Genomic DNA, 22,278 nt, shown 5'->3' with positions numbered 1-22,278 from the left:
ACAGTGGAACACCTTCTCTCTTATGTTCTCTATGAACTTAATAGCCTATTTTCCAACAAGTACTAAGCAGTTTCTTCCCCATGATCCCATGATTTTAGTAGCTTGTAGAGCAACTCAGTTTTGCCCCATGTTCTACCCTCATGTATCCATGATTTGAATGTCCATAACTGCCACCACTAACTTATGTTTTACATGTCTACTTGGTAGTCCTAACTCCCAGTTTTTGTTACATGTGTTGCTAACTTAAAAGGTCCATGATCTAAGCTCCACATCCACGCTAAGTTAAGATCTCAATGACTTGCATGAATCATCACATATTGCTTGCTAAATTCATTGCAACCTATGCAAGGCTATTGCTGTCCATCGCTGTTGAATTATAAGCAGTGTGTATTTGTTGGCGCTTCCTCACATCTAGAGCTCTAACACCAGGCTTTTATTTTTTTTCAAATAATATATGATAAACAACACATCATTTGCTCTCATTTTTTTAGAAAAATATAATACAAATATTGTGTTGTTTATATATATTAAAATCTGACAATTAAAGAGTCGTAAGAAAAATAAGGTAGTGGGTTTTCAACAAAAAAAGAGTTGTTTTTCAACCCTTTTCTGGCCTTAAAAATACCTAAAAAACTATCTAGAGACCTAAATAAACTTGTTTATACCTTCAAACAACCTAAACATTGGTCTAAAAACCCAAAATCAACCAAAAAATATCTCAAGGTTAGTTTTACTTTTAATAACACTCAAGTTAAACTTTTAATTAAATGAAACCTATAAAATACAAGATGGAGTGTTTTCATAGTTGGAATTAGTGTCAATGACAACTTTCTCTTTATATCATATTGTTAATACCTAGCGATGCTCTCTCTCTCTTTTTTCTCTTAACAATGGACTAACGATTTTAAAAAAAAAGTTCTTAATCAAAATTGAAATTTTGACATTTAAATTAACCTAAATGATATTATTTGTAAAGATGTATGACCAAAGTGTACATTTTACACTACCTCTCGACATGCTACACATGTTCAAAATAAAAGTTTTATTACCAAAATGAGAAGAAAAAAAAACAAAATGTATAGTAAATCCACAATTATGAGTTTTTTATCGGTGCAACACAATTTTTATTTTTATTTTTTTTATAGAGAAAACACTATACATTTTAGAGTTTTATGTAATAATTATAACTATTTTGGATTGTTATGATTCAAATGTTGTTCATTGGTTGTTAATAATTGAGGTTTAATATAGAAAATTGTCATTCAGGAATTTGATTGAAATTTAATAATAATTGAAGGAATATATATATAGAAAAGATTCTCGAATAAAAATATAAAAAATAAAAAATAGATAAAATTAAATAAAGTATAGATGATAAAGTTAAATAAATTCTCTTATGCTATCCATTGAAAATAATATATATGAGACAGAGTAAAAACTCCACGTGACATCAATTTGTGGGCTAAACAATCATATCTGGGTCATCATACCAAGAGGTCATGCATAAGCCTAGTGCTCCATTTTTATTTTTGTGTCTTTTTATGATAAAAGTATAGAAGGTTCTACAAATTAGTTTTGCAATCCACTAATTTCCAATTGGTAGATTGTAAGAAAGAAAGGAGGACCAGCCTGCATACATCGATAAGCTTCCAAAGAGACATGAAGAGCGGACAATCTGTCCAAAGATCCAAGATTCGTACGGTTATAAGACAATCAATCAAACATAGTTACTCATTACTGACAGCAAAACGAATCAAAATGAAAAACAACCTTCGAATTTCAAATAACCAGCTCGAAGTATTTTTCTGGAAAGACATCATTATTATATTTAAATTTTAGATAGGCTGCACCGCGGGCTGAACAAGTTTTATTTTAATGTAAAAGAAATGATATGTTTAAAAAATTTAAGCTGCAAGACATTTGTTAAATTAACAATTTAAATATTTATAAAAAAAATAAATAAATTGATAAAAAACAACAAAAAATAATAATTACACCTGAACTTATTTAAATTATTAAATAACTCAATACTAACCTAACTAAAGACTTATGTCTATTTAGATTATCAAATAATTCAATGCTAACCTAATTAAAAAAAATCAAACTATAAAAAATACAGAAAATATCAGCTTAAAAAAATAGTAATCCTAGACAAACCTCATAAATTTAGTCCAATCTAAAAAAACTATAATTTATTAAATTATAGACTCGAGTTCAATTAAGAAGTTTAAATATCATCCAATTTAATTTTGAAAAACAAAATCATTGAAAAAACTATTAATAAAAAACTTACAAAAAAAAAGAATTATCACAAAAAAAATTATGAGTAAAAGAATTATGACCAAACATGAAAGATTACAAAATTCTAGGGGGTTAAATTGCAAATCATTTGTAATATGATAAATTATTTATAGATTACAAAATGGTAGGGATGAAATAGAAAAAAAATTATTGAGAGTTAACTCAATAAAATCAAACCAAGAAAAATAAGCAAACAAAAGTTTAAAAAAAATAACAAGAAGAATTAAACCAAAAAAATAACAAAATAAAACTTAAAAAAAAAATAAGACAACATCAATTTAGAAAAAAAAAAAAAACAAGGCAAACCTCTTAATACTGGTTTATTCTCTAAAAGTCACATCTCATTAAATTTTTTACCCAAATTCAATCTAGAAGCATAATTCTCAATTAATTTAATTTAAAAAAAATTATCAAAGCAAAAAACAATTAAGAAAAAAATTCTCGAGCGAACCTGATAGCCGACCTAGGTCAACAAATCAAACACATAACCTACAACATGAAATTGGAATATTCTTAGAAATAGGAAAGCAAAACAATAATGGCAAAAAATATTTAAAAGAATGATTTTAAAAAAAATTAAATTCAGCTAGAGTTAATCTTTTAGATTTGTTATTCATGTCAAGAGACTCTAGTGACCCCATTAAAAACAAACCCAAAAAAACAAATAAGTAAGATTATTAATCAAACAAACATTAAAAAGAGAAAAAAATGCAAAACAAAAAAAATAGAAATTCAAAGAATTAGAACTAAATTCAACAAAAAACTAAAAAGAAATTAAATTTCTAATGAAAAATCAAATGAAATTAAATGTTTAGGGATAGAATTATACAAAACAAATCCATTAAGAAAACGATTAAAAGAATCAGGATTAAATTTGACATAAAAATTAAATGAAAATAAATGTTTAGAGGTAGAATTGAAAAAAAATCAATCAAAAAATGATTCAAAAAAAATATAAATTTAAAAAATAAAAACTAAATTTAAAAACATATTAAAAAAATTAAATAATCAAGGATGGAATCAAAAATAAAATTTAATTAGAATTGACTAATAAAATATTTGTGAATAAGAGAAGAGGGATTGAATCAAAAAAGAAAATAGATTGAAGAGTTCATATGAATTTTTGCATGGTCAACACGCAATCTGAGTATGAACTAACAAATCATGGTGAAATTGTAAGCAAGTCTTGAAACTAAAGGTAAAACAATTTGAATTATAAAATTAATATAGTAATTTAATTGTTCTATAAAATTTAAAAATACAAAAAGGTAATTGTGCAACATGCATTTAATTATTTTATTAAAGGGTTATATTAATAATTTTACCACATATTTAAAAATCTAATTATAAAATAATACTATAAAATCATTAAAAGATATTTATGTTATGATGAAAAAACTATCATATCCTCTAAGCTGAGGCAAAAATAAAAATAACCAAGTGATTAAAAAGTCATTATATTATTATAATAAATAGTATTTTATATCTTGAGATATGCTAAATCGCATATGAGATTTAATATTTTGGATAATTTTTTTTTCCATGTTTCTTACATGTTTAAATTGATTCCCGTGTATCAAGACTTAAAATAATGATTGACCCAACAAAAACCATCAATTTTTTTAATAAAAAATATTTGTTTAAAAAAATTATTTTAATTCATTACTTAGGTTTTACTCTGTAAATTTGGATTATATTTAATAAATATACTTAAATATTCAAAGTATTATTAATCCTTGTTTGTTTAAGTATGTGTTTGTGTTTGGGGATGAAATATCATAAGTTGAGATTGAGTTTTTATTTTTATTTCATTTTGATAAATTCCTCTTGAAGCACAGGCTATAATTTATAAAAAAAAAAAACTGAAAATACATGTTTTTTATTATTTTTTATTCTATATATATATATAGTAAAAAAAAAAACATAATTCAAACTCTCCACGCCTGAGTCTCAAACCTTTCTAATTTTTATCTAAATCTTGGACAGCTCTTCGCTTTCCTCGTTCTTGTCATTAATTTATTTTTTTAACCTTGTTGCTTTCAATCAAACTTCTTTTAAATTTTCCAACACGGAAAGAAAGAGAGAGAGATTATAGAGGTTATTAGAATGTCGATGGTCACCGGAGGTTGCCTTTTTACGGTAGTTCATTGTTGTGTAATGCCCTCATCGTTGTCATCAACAAGTAAACTAAAACTACAGCCCACACCAACACCGACTCTTCGTTTTGCTGTTTCTGGTCAGATGTCAGCGGAAACGACACCATCAAAAACTGAAACGACAACGACCAATTTAAGTGGGAATGGAAGGTTTAAAAAGAAGCGGGAAGAAGAAGCAGAAACAGAGGGAAAAAAAGAAAAGCAAAATCCATATGTATTAGAGATAGAGAAAAAAGAAATCGAGTTTAAAAGTAGTAGAAAAGGCTTGGATGCTTACTTTGAAGGCTGCAGGAATTTCATTAAATCGGACGGCGGTCCGCCACGGTGGTTCTCTCCGTTAGAGTGTGGTTCTCGCTTGGACAATTCGCCTCTCCTCCTCTTTTTGCCTGGTGATCAATCTCTATTATTTTTCTTTTATTGATCGAAAATTTTCAAACATCTTTCTTTGTTCGCCATTACAAGTATTAATAGCAGTGTATTATATATATCCAGGGATTGATGGTGTTGGGCTAGGACTTTGTAAACATCACCATACTCTCGGAAGGTAAGTATTCATTCAAGTTAAATAGGACTGGCATAACCTAGCGCGGCTAATCCCAAGGCCTAGGTAATTGGTTGTGGTGGCTTGAAATGATCCACAAATACCCCATTGTTTGTAAATATAGAAGGGAAAAAAAATCCAAATTCTTGATGGTGCAACTACCACGATCGTAGGGATGAAAATAACTAAAGTTTTTAAGTTTAAGATAGTTTTTTTTTCTTTTTTCTTTTTTGACAAATGCATAATCGAAACCAACTTGATTAATGATAGAGAGGCTCTAATTACTGAACGAAATGCTCTGCATATGATTTCTCCTTTTTTTAACTCTTTTGAAAATCTAGGATTTTTGACATATGGTGCTTGCATATTCCAGTGAAGGACAGAACGCCCTTTTTAGGTTAGCTTCTATGTTTACTCTTTCACTTGTTTTGTACTGCAATACAGGTGGGAAAGATTGATGCCATATATGCATTTAATTACTTAATAAAATTCAATGAACCAGGCCTTGTGAAGCTTGTTGAGCGGACAGTAAGATCAGAGAATTACCATTCACCGAAAAGGCCTATATATCTTGTTGGAGAATCTCTTGGAGCATGCCTTGCTTTGGCTGTTGCGGCTCGTAACCCTGACATTAATCTCTCTCTCGTTTTGTCAAATCCAGGTGAAAAATTGCTCGAACAACAGAGAAAATTTGCTCTAAAAAAAGATGTGGCAACTTATCACTATGTAGTTTGTGATTCAAAATGATGCTTGTTAATAAATTTGATGTTTATACGGCAGCAACATCTTTTGAGGAGTCACCACTGCAACCTCTTATCTCCTTCTTGGAAATCATACCCGTCGAACACCAACTTAGCCTTTCCTATGTCCTGAGCTTAATGACAGGTTTGTCAAATAACAATCTCGATAAATATATAATTTATATCATGACAAGGTTCACCTTCCTTATTTAGAATCATTGCATGTTCTGCCTTTTTTCTACTTGATTGAGTTACACATTTCATTATGCTAATAGTTAATGACAGTTTAACTACTAGCTTTTAGAAAATGGGATAAAACTGACATGAACAAAAGTATCTTTTAAATGGAAAAAAATTATGTTAGATATTGCATAAATGAGTCTTAGACCAGCTTCATTGTGATTGGACCTGCTACAGTATTGATTTTAGTAAACTACCTATACATTATTTTTCCCAATTGACTCCAGCCACTGTGTTGCACACATTTAGGTGATTCTTTGAGGATTGTAATGGACAATGCGGTAAAGGGAATTCCTCTACATCAAATAATTGGAGGGTTATCAAAAGATGTTATTGCTATGTCATCTCACCTCAACGTCAGACCAACAAAAAGCCTATAGTTGACTTATTTATTAGAGATATTCAAGGTTTGTCATGTGTAGTCGGTCTTGTTAATGGAAATTGATGGTTTATGCCACAGGATTTAGCTGCCCTCTTGCCTAGAGAAACACTCCTCTGGAAGCTACAGATGCTTAGACCAGCTTCAGAATTCGCCAATTCACGACTCGCTGCTGTAAAAGCTCAAACGCTTGTACTTTCCAGGTCTGTCTCTTTTGGAATCCATTGCGTGGTAGAAAAAGAAAATCAAAAGCATACAACAAAAGCTGTAATCTTGCATTGCCATTCGCGTTGTACTTGAATTTGTACAGGGAATCAACAATTATTGCATTAAGAATTATTGTCTTAACTCTTACAAATTGTTTTCGTTCAATGAGTGCTCACACTATTTCCTCCATGATAATTGTGAGTTTTGCTTCTCCAAGTATAAATGATTGGTTCGTTGCTGTCTTTTTTAGTGGAAAGGATCAGTTTCTACCAAGTGAAGAGGAAGGTCAAAGACTTTTTCGTGCACTACCAAAATGTGAGAATCGTAAGTTTAACGACAGTGGACATTTCCTCTTTCTGGTAAGATAAATCTCTCTCAGCTTTTGTGTCTTTGCGTTGCATATAAAATATAGTATGTTCCATTTAGTGGCCGTGCCTGTTTGTGGCAGGAAGATGGCATTGATTTGGCAACGATCATCAAAGGTTCCGCTGCTTTCTATCGCCGTGGAATGTACCATGACTATGTTTCAGATTATGTACCACCGACCCCTTCTGAACTCAAAATATTATACGAATCGAACAGGTTCATTATCTTATTCTCTGACAAGAAGTGATCATTTTCTATTATCATCAGGTCTTGAAAAACTTCTAATCACTTAGCTTGTCCATCAATAGCATAATACTTTTGGGCAATGGAAAAATTATGCTTATTTCAACTTCCACTCAATAACTATATAGATTAGATGGACTTTTTCCAATGTGATTTGCCACCTTAATTTGTATTTATGTTATGGTAGACAATATTTACACCAGCCTGCCAACTACTTTAGTACATCCTCCAGTATTATAGGTGTTGAGGTGATTGAAATTGCAGCAGAATCATGTTACGATAAATATTGTTTTCTAATAATTATGGTGTTTTTAGGTTGTTTCTATTAGCTACAAGCTCTGTCATGCTCTCAACTCTGGAAGATGGGAAGGTTGTGAAAGGCCTTGCGGGAATTCCTTCAGATGGGCCCGTCCTTTTCGTTGGATATCACATGTTAATGGGACATGAACTGGCCCCTATGGTATCCCAGTTGTTGTTGGAAAGAAATATTCTTCTGAGAGGGCTAGCTCACCCACTTATTTTCATGAGGAAGAAGAAAGAAGGGAGGCTACCTCCATTATCAGATTTTGATCCAGTGAGGGTTATGGGTGCAGTCCCAGTTTCGGGAACCAACTTATACAAACTTCTATCTTCAAAGGCTCACGTGCTACTGTACCCAGGAGGAGCGCGCGAGGCTGTTCATCGGAAGGTAGCTTAGCTTAATTTCATGGTTTCATCTCAATAAACATGCCTACATTGTGAAATAGTTGCTTCAACATTTGTGTTATCCCAGCTCGATATAGTGTGATTTAGCATTTATTCATATACATAGTAAAATTGGAACCAAAGTTTGTTAGCAGCTTTTTGTGACTATCTTCTGGCATTGAGACTTTATGTGCTTGACATTCAAAAGGTTTTAACATTTTATATTATGGAACAATCAAATGTTTTCATGCTTTTCAGGGTGAACAGTACAAGTTATTCTGGCCAGAACATTCTGAGTTTGTTAGGACAGCTGCCAGATTTGGAGCCAAAATTGTGCCATTTGGAGTTGTTGGAGAAGATGATTTTGGTGAAGTAAGTCCTGCTGGGAACTAAATGTCAGTCTTAATCTCACTCTTTTCCATTACTTTATTTCTACCCTTCAATGAATAACTGATCGCATGTTCATCATCTCAGGTGATTTTTGATTATGATGATCAAATGAAGTTTCCTTGCCTAAGAGAAGACATTAGAAGATACACAGAAGAAGAGGGAATCAAAGTGAGGTGCTGAGTTTTCATTTTCATTTCTTTTTACTTCAATCAGAACATTCCACTACCTTATAAATAAAGATCTGTCCTCGTTCTAAATGTTTGTCTTTACGTTGTTAGCATGTTTCGGATTTTTCACTTTCTTGTGATGACAGGGCTCAAATAAACGGTGAGCTGGGAAACGAAGATATGCATTATCCATGGATTCTACCAAAACTTCCTGGCAGGTTCTATTACTATTTTGGAAAACCGATTGAAACAGAAGGTATGGCCATCTTCACACAAGAAAATCATCATCTTTTAATAGAAGAGACAGTTGTGGACGTAGCCAAAACGAACATACCTCATCTTGTCCAAGCTAACGCAGTGTGTTGACTTTAACAATTGACATGTTTTGAAGGCAGGGAGCTGGAACTGAGGGACAAGGACAAAGCTCAAGAACTGTACTTACAAATCAAATCTGAGGTGGAGAAAAACCTTGCTTTTTTGAAGGACAAGAGAGAAAGCGATCCATACAGGAACGTAGTGGCCAGATTAGCTTACCAGGCCATGCACGGTTTTACTGCTGAAGTTCCAACATTTGAGATTTGATTGCTCTGCTCGAAGAAAGTTTGCTTTCTATAAAGAAGATCAAATAGCTTTCCCTGGCATAAAGATAACCAGATGCGTGGTCTAAATCATACTTGGTGACGAACAAATGTATTTCCTTTCTCCTACGGAGTTAAAAATAAGTTCAAATTTTCAATTTCACTATTGGCTCCGATCTGGTATACATTTTTTATGAATTAAAATCTATAATGTTTTGAACTCGTTAATCTATCTATTAAATGATATCTCGATCTAATCTCATGATAATTTGATCTAAAATTATTTTTTAATAAATATCATGATATTCTTGGAACATAAACATTTTTTTGTCAATAAACAAGAGAACACAATTGTCGTAAACCATGCCAAACAATTGATGAGCTTACCACGATCTCTAATCCATAATCACCAGGAATTGAGATCAACTCAGGGCAGCCATCTATTTTCAACTCCACTAGAGTTGTGCAGTGTTGTACGCTTGGAATGGATGGCAGCTTCTTGCACCACCGTATCCTCAGCAATTGAAGAGACGTGAAGCCATGAAATTGACCACATGAACATCTCGATTCATCACAATCTTCAATTTCAAATTCTACAAGAGATGAAAGACGACATATCAGAACACTTTTCAACTTGCCACACCTCCATATGCTCAACTTTTCAAGACAAGGAAATACTTGATCACCTTCTCCACCTGGTACCATCCATTCTTCAAGACCATCCATGTCGAACAGACTGAATTCTTTTAGTGCTGGAAACAATACTGCTACACTGCCGCCACTGCTATAGAACTCATTGCCTATACATTTTACAGTTACCCATTCCACTCATCTCTAGAATCTTAAAGCGAGGAAGGCATGAGTGTTGGGAGTTACCTCAACTTGCCACACCTCTTTCTGCTCAACTTTTTTGTTATCTACTTCTTGCCTGATTGAAATTGATTTTAACCTTTAATATAATTTTTTTATTAGGATTATTTCCTTCTTAGATTATTTGATTCATGTTCTTCGGACTAATTAATGAGTTAATTATAACTAATTAATTAGTTTTTATAGAATTTTAAATAATTAAATAGTCCCTTGATTGATGTTGATGATCATCAATTTAGTAATTTATTATTCAAAAATACCTTATTTTGTAATCAAAAATTTTCATTACATCAAATTTCTTTTCTTTTTTCTATTTTTCAAGAAAGAAAACAAGAAAGTAAATTTTAAAAAAAAATTGACCCCAAAAAGGACTATAAACCAATTCAGAAATACAAAGGATTAAAAATATAACTTCTAATAATATTAAGTAAATTGGCTAGTTTTGTTAAATCACAAAAACTTTACTCGCTAATGTTAAATAAAAAAAATAATTATTATTTTTTTATCTCAAGTTAATAATCAAAAAATTATATTTTTTTTAAAAAAAATATTTATATTATCTTAACATATTTTGCTTGCCATTTATCTAATTAGTTAAGCTAAAATCAAATAATTTGAGGTCAAGTAAGATAATTGCGATGGACTTAGGGTTTAGGCTTGAAGCTTTCTGCCCCGAAAGTTGATCTATGTGATGTAGGACAAGGTATTGGCAACGGCCTAGTTGATTATGCTATATATTTAGTATTTTTATTTTTTATAGTATTTTTTTATTTTGAAATATATTAAAATAATATTTTTTTTATTTTTTAAATTTATTTTTGAGATCAGCACATCAAAACAATTTAAAAATAATAAAAAAATTAATTAAAAATTAAAAATAAAATTTTAAAAACATGGTTGAATTACAATGCCAAATAAGATCTAAAATAACTCACTTGTTAGCATACAATGTAAAAAACCTATGTATTCAACTAAGACAATCCATTGATTCATTATTTTTTGAGAAACAAAATGAAAAGAAAATTATGCAAAATAAATTAAATATATATTTAGTTAAAACTAATAAAAAATAAATTTTTATATGTAAAATAAATAAAACTTAGGTTTTTATAAATAAAAAATATATTATTTTAGCTTCTATAAAATCAACATTTGAAACATAATTATATATAAAAAACAAAAACTATTTGACTAACTATCCAATTTTTTTTTTATTAAATAAAAAACAGAAACTACTACAATACTAAACAATCTAACATATTATCATTTTTTAAAAATAAAAAAAATAATTAAAAAAATGATATGAAATACCCTTTACGTGTTATGAAATGTATAAGTAGATACCACATTTATTAATTTTTAAATAAAAACCAAGATTATTAAATTCGACCCATTCTAAATAGTCAATTCTGTGATCTACTAATTAAGGACCTAGTCCAAGTTTATTCAATGTGAAATCATACATGAGTTAAACTCTTAGATGTACATATGACTTAGTCAACCCAATCAACCCCGAAAATTACTTGATTTCTATTAAAAAAATAATATTATTTTAAATTAATTAAGTGAATCTAGGTTGATCCACCCAGCCCTTAACTTAAATCTTGGATCTACTCATGAACACTAAGCTGAATTTAATAAAACTAATCAAAACCATTGAAATAAAATGAGAAAAAGGGGGGAAAATCTACTCCTCGGTGGAATCAAGAACTCATGAATCTTGGGTTCCATATGCCATTATTATTTTGATGGCACATGAATGGAAGGTTCTAAAAATCACTTTCACTAGTAAGAAATTAAAATTATCGTCACTTCAAAACTTACCTTTGCAAAATCACTTAGCAATGATTCCAGATACATATTTACGGTGAAATCAAAGCACTCATGGATGGGTCTTGCATTCTGAGTTTCTTTATTTTTTATGATTAAAGAAACGGATTGTTCTATTAATCACTTCCCTGGCATTTCTTGTGGTTGAACAAGCTTGCAAAGTCCAAAAGGAGACGACACAAGATCCGATCCTTAAAACTAAGAACAAATATAAGAATTCATTCAACCTCTCAAAAAAAAATTAAAAAAAATTATAAGAATTCATTCATGAGTCTTTGTACTGTTATAAAAGTTTTACGAATATTTTAGATAATCAATTATCAGATCTCTTGTTTGAAACATCAAGATAGCAGACCTGTCAACGAAAAAAAAAGAGTGGCAGCTATCTCTCTTGTAAAAAATGGTTTTTATATTTTAGATATCTTTAGTTTTTATATAAAATTATTATCAAATACTTTTTAGGCATTTTTCTACAAGCTTATTTCATTCTATATATAAATTGGTTGGCTTCATATCTAAATAAATAAGCTTTATTCATTTCAGTTTTCTATCTTCGGGAGAAAAAAAAAATTATAAGGCTACTAATTCTTTCATTTATTTACTTAATAATCATCCAATTATTATTATTATTATTATAAGCCTAAAAGAATAATCATAACAACTGTAACACACTTTAAATTTCTCACCTTTAATCTTCTTTTGGGTTAAATATTTTTATTTTTTTATAAAAAATTATATCTGTAAGTTTTTTTTATGTATTTTTATAATTTAAAAATCTAATAAATTAAAAAATTTATATACAAATTTAATCAAATAAACTAAGAACCATATGTACTAATAAATAAATAAATAAATAATCATTAACAACATCTAAAAATAAAATTTGAAAAATTAAAAAATAAATAAAAATTAAAATATTTAATCTCGTAAAATAGGACATTTACAAAATCATATTTATTAATTTTTATTTATTAAAATATTTTTACTTAATCAAAAGATAATAAACAAATATATTAAAATAATTAAATAAAATAACAAAATAATATTATATAAAGCTATACATATTAGAAATATCATCTGAAAATAAATAACCAAAAATTATTATTATTTAAAAAAGATTTTTAAAATAAAATAAAAAAGAAAAAAGATATCAATGTAAATATAAATATTTTAAAAAAAGATATTAGTTGAAATAACAAAATTAAAAAAAAAAATAGATATCATTGAATCTGGGTACCCACCAACCATTTTATTACAACCAGCATAATAGGATGATTTTATTTTTAATTGCACCCGGAAGGAAGTCATGTCACCCCTTTATTTTATTTTTTTTTATTTTTTTAAAAAAAATTAGATAATATATTATTTATTTTATTCAAATTTCAGTTAATAGTAAAAAAAATCAGACTTAAGGTTCTTTTAATTTTAAAACTTATTTTTTAAATTTTTTTATTCAAAATATTTTAAAAATTATGATAAATTTATATATAATTTTAAAAAACTTTCTAAAACATAAAATTTAACTCGAAATTAAAAATTAACCCCAACTTTAATCTATTTTTTTATGAATTTTTAAAAAATAAAAATGTTAAATATAAACGTTTTCATTAAATAAAATAATTTGATATAAATATTATAACTGAATCATGTATCAAATACGGCTCGTCGTTTGGCTGTTTCAACAGAGCAGGCGATATCAACTGAAACGACAACGGAGAGAAATGAAACGACAATGAGAAATCATGTAAGCAATGGAAGGTTGAAGGAGAGTGAAGAAGGAGAAGGAATGAAAGAGAAGCAAAAGAATCTGTATGCACTGGAGTTAGAGAAAACTGAGATGGAGTTGAGAAGTAGTAGAAAAAGCTTGGAGGATTATTTTGAGGAGTCGAAGAATTTTATTGCTAAATCAGATGGTGGTGGTGGTGGCGGCCCGCCACGGTGGTTCTCTCCGATGGAGTGTGGATCCCGGTTGGATAACTCTCCTCTTCTTCTATTTTTGCCTGGTCAGTCCTTTTTTGCCAATTTATTATTTGATTATTATATTAGATTAGCTAATATTTATTTACACAAGTAGATTACAAATTTACTGGAAAGCGGAAAGTTTCCTTTTATAAGAATAACAACTTCGTCAAATCGTAAAATGCCCCCTGAACCGTACTTATTTCAAAAACGAACACCTCCCTGAACCAAAAACATTCTTGATTTTTCATCCTAAACAATATGATTCTTCGAATTTACCTCTAAATAATAGAAATTGATGAAAAAGCCCAAAAAAATCCTCTTAATTCCACAATCAACGAGAAATAATTGAGTAGATGTCTTCCCCTTCCCCTTCTCTTTTTCTTTTTCTTTTTTTTTTAATTTATCTTGATTATTAGATTTATTGAAAATATTTTTTTTATTTTAATTTTATAATTTAAATCATATTTTTTATCAAATAACCTTGATTAGGATTTTTTTGTTTTTTTATAATTATTTTTTTGATTTTATCCTTTATTATTTAAATTAATTGGCAATTAAACTTTATAATTTATTTTGATTTATTTTTTATTATATTATTTTAATTTCATTACTTGAATCAACGATTTGATAGGTTAAATCTAGTTGACTCGGATTTTTATTTTATTTTTAAATTTTATTATTTAATATTAAATTAATTAAGAATTAAACTTTATAATTTATTTTATTAATCCTCTTAATTCCACAATCAACGAGAAATAATTGAGTAGATGTCTTCCCCTTCCCCTTCTCTTTTTCTTTTTCTTTTTTTTTTAATTTATCTTGATTATTAGATTTATTGAAAATATTTTTTTTATTTTAATTTTATAATTTAAATCATATTTTTTATCAAATAAGTTTGATTAGGATTTTTTAGTTTTTTTATAATTATTTTTTTGATTTTATCCTTTATTATTTAGATTGATTGGCAATTAAACTTTATAATTTATTTTGATTTATTTTTATTATATTATTTTAGTTTCATTACTTAAATCAACGATTTGATAGGTTAAATCTAGTTGACTCAGATTTTTATTTTATTTTTAAATTTTATTATTTAATATTAAATTAATTAAGAATTAAACTTTATAATTTATTTTATTTTAATTTTATTTTCTTTCTATTAGATTCATACGGTTTCATGATTCACGTTTAATAAGTTAAATCTAAATAGATTAGGTTATATCAACGTAATTTAATTTTTATTTTTTTCAAAACATATTATCAATATTTGAATATTTCTTAACTTAAAAAGAAAATTCATGGGTAAATAATCTAGTATTTCTTTACAACTCTTAATAAAAAAAAAGATAATTTATTTTTATTGATTGTTGGTTTAATTTGAATTTGAATTTGAATGGTTAATGATGATTATGTTTAATTAAAAATAGATTTCAATATTTTTTTCTCATAATGAAAAGGAGAGGGATTAGTAGAATTTTAAGAATTTCTCATCAATTTCTCAATGTTGATATTCAATTTAACCTTTCTTTTTATTAATAAAAGTAATTATTGGAAGGTAGTAATGTAAATTTAATTCAAACCTAACGGATGCCAGCTCAAATTGATCTTGATAGATGGGTTTTTTTAGATAATTACCTTAGCTAATAGGTAAATAGATAGAGTATATGTATTGTCAAATCTAATTTAAAATCACGTGTGTGGACGATATCGCTATTTTATTTTATTTTATTTTGTATTGCATGTAGATGGTACTTGAATAATTATATGAATACCTAAATCTTCATATTTTAGTTTTCTTAAAACGAAAAAGGTAGAAATATAGTAGAAATTCGACTGCCATCCTTGTAGAAGATTTAGTTTCCTTTCCATTACGGTAAGAGAGCTTTCCTCTCTCTCTCTCTCTCTCTCTTAATCACCGCATCTTTAAAATTATTTGAAAAGAGAATTTAGTTTCAGTTGATGTTGATGGACAAGCTGGTTAGATGATACCCCATATTGTCGTGAAAAAAAAAGAACAAAAAAGTAATGGGGACATGGACTTAACTCTGGTTTACAAAAATACACAAGGTTTAATGATTGTTGAATGATGCAAACCTTTTTTTTCTTTTCTCTAGTTTAGTTAATCAGGCTTGCTGGACCTTGGATTGTATATTAGTCCTCAATCATTTTTATTTTTGTTTTTTGAAATTTCACTTTTTATATCTAAATTTAAAATCTTGTAGTTTAGGACTGTGAAGTCTATGCAATGTTGATGGCACTTCCATTTTCAAGTTTTCAGCCTGTTTGTACTGGATTTTCATTTCTCCCTTTCAAATTAGTCAGTTCAAACTTCTACAGTTGCGGTTCCAAAAAAAACACTTTCAACTGTTAAGTAAAAGATTCTGAATTTTGCAGGGATTGATGGTATTGGACTAGGACTTAGCAAGCAGCACAATACTCTAGGGAAGTAAGTATTTCCTCAGATACCTTGACACTATTACATCAGTTTTTTTTTTTGTTTTTTTGTGGATCATCCAAAACCAACATAATCATTACATGACTTTCCATTTCCTGTCCACATATTCTGCCTTACGTTAATGGCTATGCTGGTTAATGTATGATTTTTCTCTCTTCTTGAAACTAGGATTTTCGACATATGGTGCTTGCATATTCCAGTTAAGGACAGAACATCCTTTCTAGGTAGTTTTTTATACCCTGTAACCTGTTTGATACGTGTTATTTGTAATAGAGATGAGCTCTTGTATTTGTATAAGCAATTTTTAACAGGATTCTCATGATTCAGGCCTAGTGAAGCTTATTGAAAGGACAGTAAGATCAGAGAGTTACTGTTTCCCTGATAGACCTATATATCTTGCTGGAGAATCTCTTGGAGCATGTCTTGCCCTGGCTGTCGCAGCTCGTAACCCTGATGTTGATCTTGTACTTGTTTTGGCTAATCCAGGTGAAAAATTGATACCTTATCTATCATCTAATGAAATTTGAGACAATCAGTACTTTCCCCATATCTATGGGAGGAGGTAATAGAGAATCAACATGAGCAAGGACCTACATGACAGAACAAATAAATGGATTTTTTTTATGCCGATGAATAATAAAAATGGATCTTTAACTTTGGATAATTAATGTAAAGCAGAGCTCTCTGTTAAATCATGAGAAGAAAAGCTTAGATTTAGTCCAATAATCGCATATGCATTTAGAAGAGGTTGTTCATCTTGCTCAGTTACATATGATTTTTGCTTGATGCTTTATTGCAGCAACGTCTTTTGAGAAGTCACAGCTGCAGCCTCTAATACCCTTATTGGAAGTCTTACCCTTCCAGCACCAGCTTACCATTCCTTATATGTTGAGCTTGATGACAGGTTCACCTTGTCCACTAGAGTTATATTTCCTGATATCTTTTGTTGCTTCAAATAGATATTTGATTATGCTAAGAGGTAAAACAACCTGTTTATTTTTTAGAAAAGGGGTAATATTGACCATACCAAAATATTTGAAAAGTAAACGCTTTATGCAATATTTTGTTCTGCATACAAACTGATGTTTGGTGTCAGTTGTAATACAAGTTTCTGATTAGTTCTATAAGATTTTGTTGGTTAATCTTTTGATTTATTGGGGGGGTCTTTCGATTTTCCTAAAAATAACCTTGCAATCCACCCTTAGTAGCTCTGGCTTCCTGGAATATCCTTATCCGATTTCATCGTGAAAATTGGAAAACAATTTACATGGTCCTCTATTGATTGAAACTTGAGAGTAGGTGCTCAGTTATGTAAATCCATAAATCAAAGAGGGTTTACTTGGAAGTGAGCTGAAACTTGGGCATGGAGGTGTAGCTGAAGAGTTTTATATTATTATGCTTCTCTACTGGTACTGAAAAAATTCAGAGGCCGGTGCCAACAAATTTCTGGTTAGTTTGGATGATGTAAATGAAAATGTGGAGGAAGGATGAATGAAGGATAGGTTTTCTCTTCAACCCTTTAGAGATACAGAAAAAATAACCACCTCAGAGATTACAGTTTAGGATAGCTCACCACCCAATGGAATCCAACAAAAAGATACAGGGCTAAATATCAAGCTTAATAAGCTCAATTTGATTTTATAGTGTGGTTTACCGTCTTGTTTTGCAGTTTTGGTGGATTTTTATTTTTCTCTGTTTTTCCCATTTGCTTGTTATTATCTGAATATTGATAACTCAATAAATCATGGAAAATAAAGTTCCATGTATACAATATTTGATCCTGCTTACACCAGCAATTATGTTCCATCCTTCTAGGTGATTCTTTGAGGATGGCCATGGATAATGCAGTGAAGGGATTTCCTCTAGAACAAACAATTGGAGGATTATCACAAGATTTGGTTGCAATGTCATCTTACCTCAACGTGAGATTTCACTTTAGGACATGCTAACCCCATCGATATAAATTACACTTGTTTGAAAAACAATAGTACAATCTTAATGAAACTACAAAAGACCGGTTTCACTTGACTTCTCATCAACTCTTAAGTGTCTCCTGTAATATTTATGAACATGGCATTGCCAGGCCATATTTCAAACTGATCATAAAGAGAAATTAATCAAAATATATAGCCTAGCTGACATCTAAAAGTTTATGTAAGATGATGGTGTCATCTTGTCTTCACTTTTCTTATGCTGGTGCTTACACCAATTCATGTGGTGTTACTCTTGTGGAAAGAAACTGATCGTAGCCGTTGCAGGCTCTGGCTAATATATTACCTACAGAAACCCTTCTTTGGAAGCTACAGATGCTTAAAACAGCTTCGGCATATGCCAATTCACGCCTCCATGCTGTGAAATCTCAAACACTTGTCCTTTCTAGGTCTGTTTCTCATACATAATTTATCAAATGTCAGTTGTAGAAATGTTTCAACTCTTTTTCAAACTTGTTTAAATAGCTAAATAGCAACAAAAGCACGAGAATTATTATTTAGCACCCAGCTTTAACTCTACTGAATGCATCTTTATTTAGCTAATCCATGAACAATAAAATTTTCAATTAGAACAATAAAAAATTCTCCTTTATGAAGTTTATAATATAAACTATGACATCATAAACAGTAACTAGGCATTGTCATTTCCATATCATTTGAATTTAAATCGATGGAAAATCCAAATACATTTGCTTCTAGAATTGGAGTTCTAACTTCCATAAATTTATTTTTGTTGTGTTTCCTGCATACTAGCACCTTTGCTGCTTAGAGTCTGATTTGTTGTTTGCCTTTCCTCAGTGGAAGAGATCAGCTTCTTCCAAGTGAAGAAGAAGGTCAAAGGCTTTATGTTGCACTCCCAAAATGTGAGATTCGCAAGTTTAACGACAGTGGTCATTTCCTCTTCTTGGTAAGATAATTTCTCCCACCCTCATCTATCCTTGGCCATGCACTGAAAAGATATCATGTTTCAGTATGTTATCTTTCAAGTTTCCTTGTAATTACACTTTGTAATATTTATACCTATTTGTGGCAGGAACATGATGTTGATTTGGCAAATATCATCAAAGGAGCTAGTTGCTATCGTCGTGGAAAGCATCTTGACTACATATCAGATTACATACCACCAACCCCTCCTGAATTCAAAAAATTATATGATTCGAACAGGTAGCCCTACTTTACTGTCTTACATATAAAAGGTATATTTTCTATCAGTTGGACAGGGAAACAATTTCTCTAACTTCATCAGTCTATTGTTGGCTTGACATTAGTGGGCATGGGAAATAATATGCTTATATCAACTTCTTCTCAAGCATTAATTTGAAGATCATTTCTTGGTAGGGTTTGTGCAATGTATTATGCAACATTGATTTGTATATGGTTAAAGCCATCCTGAAATTTGCTTTAGTCCTCATCATTAAATGAGTCCTGAAATTATGTTTGCTTCTACTACAATTTCTCATAATTATTACTATGTTTTAGATTGTTTATGCTGGCCACAAGTCCTGTGATGCTCTCATATTTTCAAGATGGGAAGATTGTGAGGGGCCTTGCTGGACTTCCTTCAGAAGGACCAGTATTGTATGTTGGTTATCACATGCTAATGGGATTTGAAGTGGTCCCATTGATATCCAACTTTTTGTTGGAAAGAAATATTCTTGTAAGAGGGATAACACATCCAATGCTGTACGTGAAATTGAAGAAAGAGGGGATGATGCCTCCATTGCAACAATTCGATGTGGTCAGAACTATGGGTGCAGTTCCTGTTTCAGGAAGTAATTTCTACAAACTTATGTCTTCAAAGGCTCATGCGCTATTATACCCAGGAGGAATGCGGGAGGCCTTTCATCGGAAGGTAATGCTTCTGATGGATGCATTTTACTGAGATAGGCGGTTTTACATTTCAAACTAAGTTTAATTTTATGTTCTTTTAAGTTTGAATCTTGAATCTAACAATCGCAAGACTATACAAGAGTAAAATAACATATTTCTACTATTCTACTTGCCTTCCAAGAATAAAAAGAGAACTAATTTGTTTCAAAGAATACGAAAATATAATGAAGTGGCAATGGTCCATTTGGCCACTAAGAGAAAACGGACTTAACATATATAAACAAATTGAAATAGCTCTGCAAATGATTGACTCTTCATGCTATTCAGGGTGAAGAATACAAGTTATTCTGGCCAGAAAAGTCAGAGTTTGTCAGAATGGCATCTAGGTTTGGAGCCAAAATTGTGCCATTTGGTGTTGTTGGAGAGGATGATTTTGGAGAAGTAAGTCTTAAGGACTTCATTTCTATCTGATTGATTCACATCACTTTTTTGCATATAGATGCGCCACATTATGATTTATTTATTTTTATCTTGCCAATGGAATATATCTTGCTCTGTGGCGAATGCTCTTTACTCAAAATCTTGACCCTAAGGGCATGTATATTTTTGTGTGCATTTGTCATCAGAGCATGTTTGACTTCTTATTATTTGGGAAGCCCAAAGGAGACATTAAAAAGAAAGCACAAATTTTTTTTTATAACTCACAAGTTTTATAACAATGTAGTATAAGGCTAGATTTCTCAATATCAGTTAGAGTGCACTTGCAGAAATTCTGTGCATGAACTTTTTCTTGCTATCTCTTTTCTGGTGTATCCATGTTAACACTAAGCCTTGTGTTCGGCTCATATCAGACACATTCTCTTACAGTCAATTAAAATCAAGCTGGGCTAGTCTCATAATAATTGATAGCTTGTATTCATGTTTTTTCAGGTGGTATTTGATTATGATGATCAAATGAAGATTCCTTTCCTTAGGGATTACATAAAAGGATTATCAGAAGAGGTTGTGAGCTTGAGGTATTTGAATCTTTGTTTTCCTTGATTTCCTTCCATTAAATCTCCCCATATTGAGTTTATCTTCTTGGCTCCAAATTTTTTTTCTTTTACTTGACTGCTTCAATGTTTAGATCTTTCATATTGTTTTGCTGATAGGACTGAAGCGGATGGTGAGGTGGGACAACAAGATCCGCACCATGTAGGAATTGTACCAAAATTCCCAGGCAGGTTCTATTACTATTTTGGGAAACCAATCGAAACAGAAGGTATGGTCATCGGACAACTCGTTAGCATTGACTCTCTGCATAGTAATAATAATCATGGAGGTAGCAGAAAAAACATGTGCCAACACTATACACCAAGGTTTTCTAGCCAGCCTAAATATATGCTTCTGCACCTTGCCAATATCATGTCTAAAACAGTACCCGCACCTATTGTTGCTACTTCATGTCCGCATTTCTCAAGAAGTTCAAGATCAGCTCCGAGTAATGAAAGTGCCTTATTCCTAAAATTATAAAGAAAGCTGCAAAAACTGTTTTATGAACTTGTCCAAGAATGTTCAATTAAAAACAGCATTTGAGTAACAGTGGTAGAAATTTTGCAATATTTTTTTTTACATATTCTTAATGGCAGTAGAGTACTGACTTGAATTCTCAATTTTGTGCTGAAGGGAGGAAGCAGGAATTAAGAGACCGCGAAAAAGCTCATGAATTATACTTACATGTCAAATCTGAGGTGGAAAACTGCATTGCTTTTCTGAAGGAGAAAAGAGAGAGTGATCCTTACAGGAATATATTGGCCCGGTTAGCTTACCAGGCCTCTCATGGCTTTGATGCTGAAGTTCCAACATTTGATATTTGAGCATTCATTCCTGCTCATCTCCCATATTTTCAAAGAAATTGAAAATCTTCCCTGGGCATAAAGGCACTAAACCTCACAGAATGGTGTAAACTACAGTCTCAGCATTGGCAAATGTTTCACTCTCTAATAAAGGAGAAAAGTAAGAAACTCCGATTTCCCTATTGGGTGCCTTTGCCGAGCAAAGCTACATATGATTCTTATAGTTCATTCCCTTCAGATTGATCATAGGTATCTGATAAGTGTTTGATTATTGGCAGAAACTTTTTCTGCACTGAAGTTTATGTAAATTTATAAACTATGCAGCATTTACGATGCTTGGATTTACAACGTCAAAATGTTCGCATTACCTATGCATTGAAAAGTTAGAAACTCCACCTCTCTTTCAATCCCCAAAACGGGAAAATGCTTCCCCTGTGAGCTCCTGATGAAGCTGCATCTGCTGAGCTTGGGGTGGTGAAATTGGTGAGCTCAAGTACGAATTCAGTTTTATCA

At 30.6% G+C, this 22,278-nt stretch overlaps 2 protein-coding genes across 2 annotated transcripts; both read left to right on the top strand.

The window, feature by feature from the left end:
• The first annotated feature begins 4,384 nt into the window (after positions 1-4,384).
• LOC105140594 (acyltransferase-like protein At3g26840, chloroplastic) lies at positions 4,385-9,271 on the top strand. The gene is made up of 14 exons (XM_011047476.1): positions 4,385-4,846; positions 4,950-5,001; positions 5,340-5,395; positions 5,501-5,659; positions 5,779-5,883; positions 6,228-6,334; positions 6,439-6,560; positions 6,815-6,923; positions 7,013-7,146; positions 7,489-7,861; positions 8,116-8,229; positions 8,332-8,420; positions 8,561-8,670; positions 8,806-9,271. Exons 1-14 carry the CDS (start codon positions 4,408-4,410, stop codon positions 8,994-8,996), a joined length of 2,160 nt encoding a protein of 719 aa, XP_011045778.1. The 5' UTR covers positions 4,385-4,407; the 3' UTR covers positions 8,997-9,271.
• Positions 9,272-13,328: 4,057 nt separating this feature from the next.
• Positions 13,329-22,164, top strand: LOC105140593 (acyltransferase-like protein At3g26840, chloroplastic). Its single transcript, XM_011047475.1, has 14 exons — positions 13,329-13,695; positions 16,049-16,100; positions 16,278-16,333; positions 16,437-16,595; positions 16,909-17,013; positions 17,925-18,031; positions 18,368-18,489; positions 18,899-19,007; positions 19,134-19,264; positions 19,580-19,952; positions 20,258-20,371; positions 20,861-20,946; positions 21,082-21,191; positions 21,596-22,164. Exons 1-14 carry the CDS (start codon positions 13,425-13,427, stop codon positions 21,784-21,786), a joined length of 1,986 nt encoding a protein of 661 aa, XP_011045777.1. The 5' UTR covers positions 13,329-13,424; the 3' UTR covers positions 21,787-22,164.
• The last annotated feature ends 114 nt before the right edge of the window (positions 22,165-22,278 follow it).

The sequence above is a fragment of the Populus euphratica genome, unplaced genomic scaffold (genome assembly GCF_000495115.2).
Source record: "Populus euphratica unplaced genomic scaffold, PopEup_1.0 scaffold116.1, whole genome shotgun sequence".
NCBI lineage: Eukaryota > Viridiplantae > Streptophyta > Magnoliopsida > Malpighiales > Salicaceae > Populus > Populus euphratica.
Note: the sequence above shows the minus strand (reverse complement) of the source record. Positions and strands in the feature narration are given on the sequence as shown.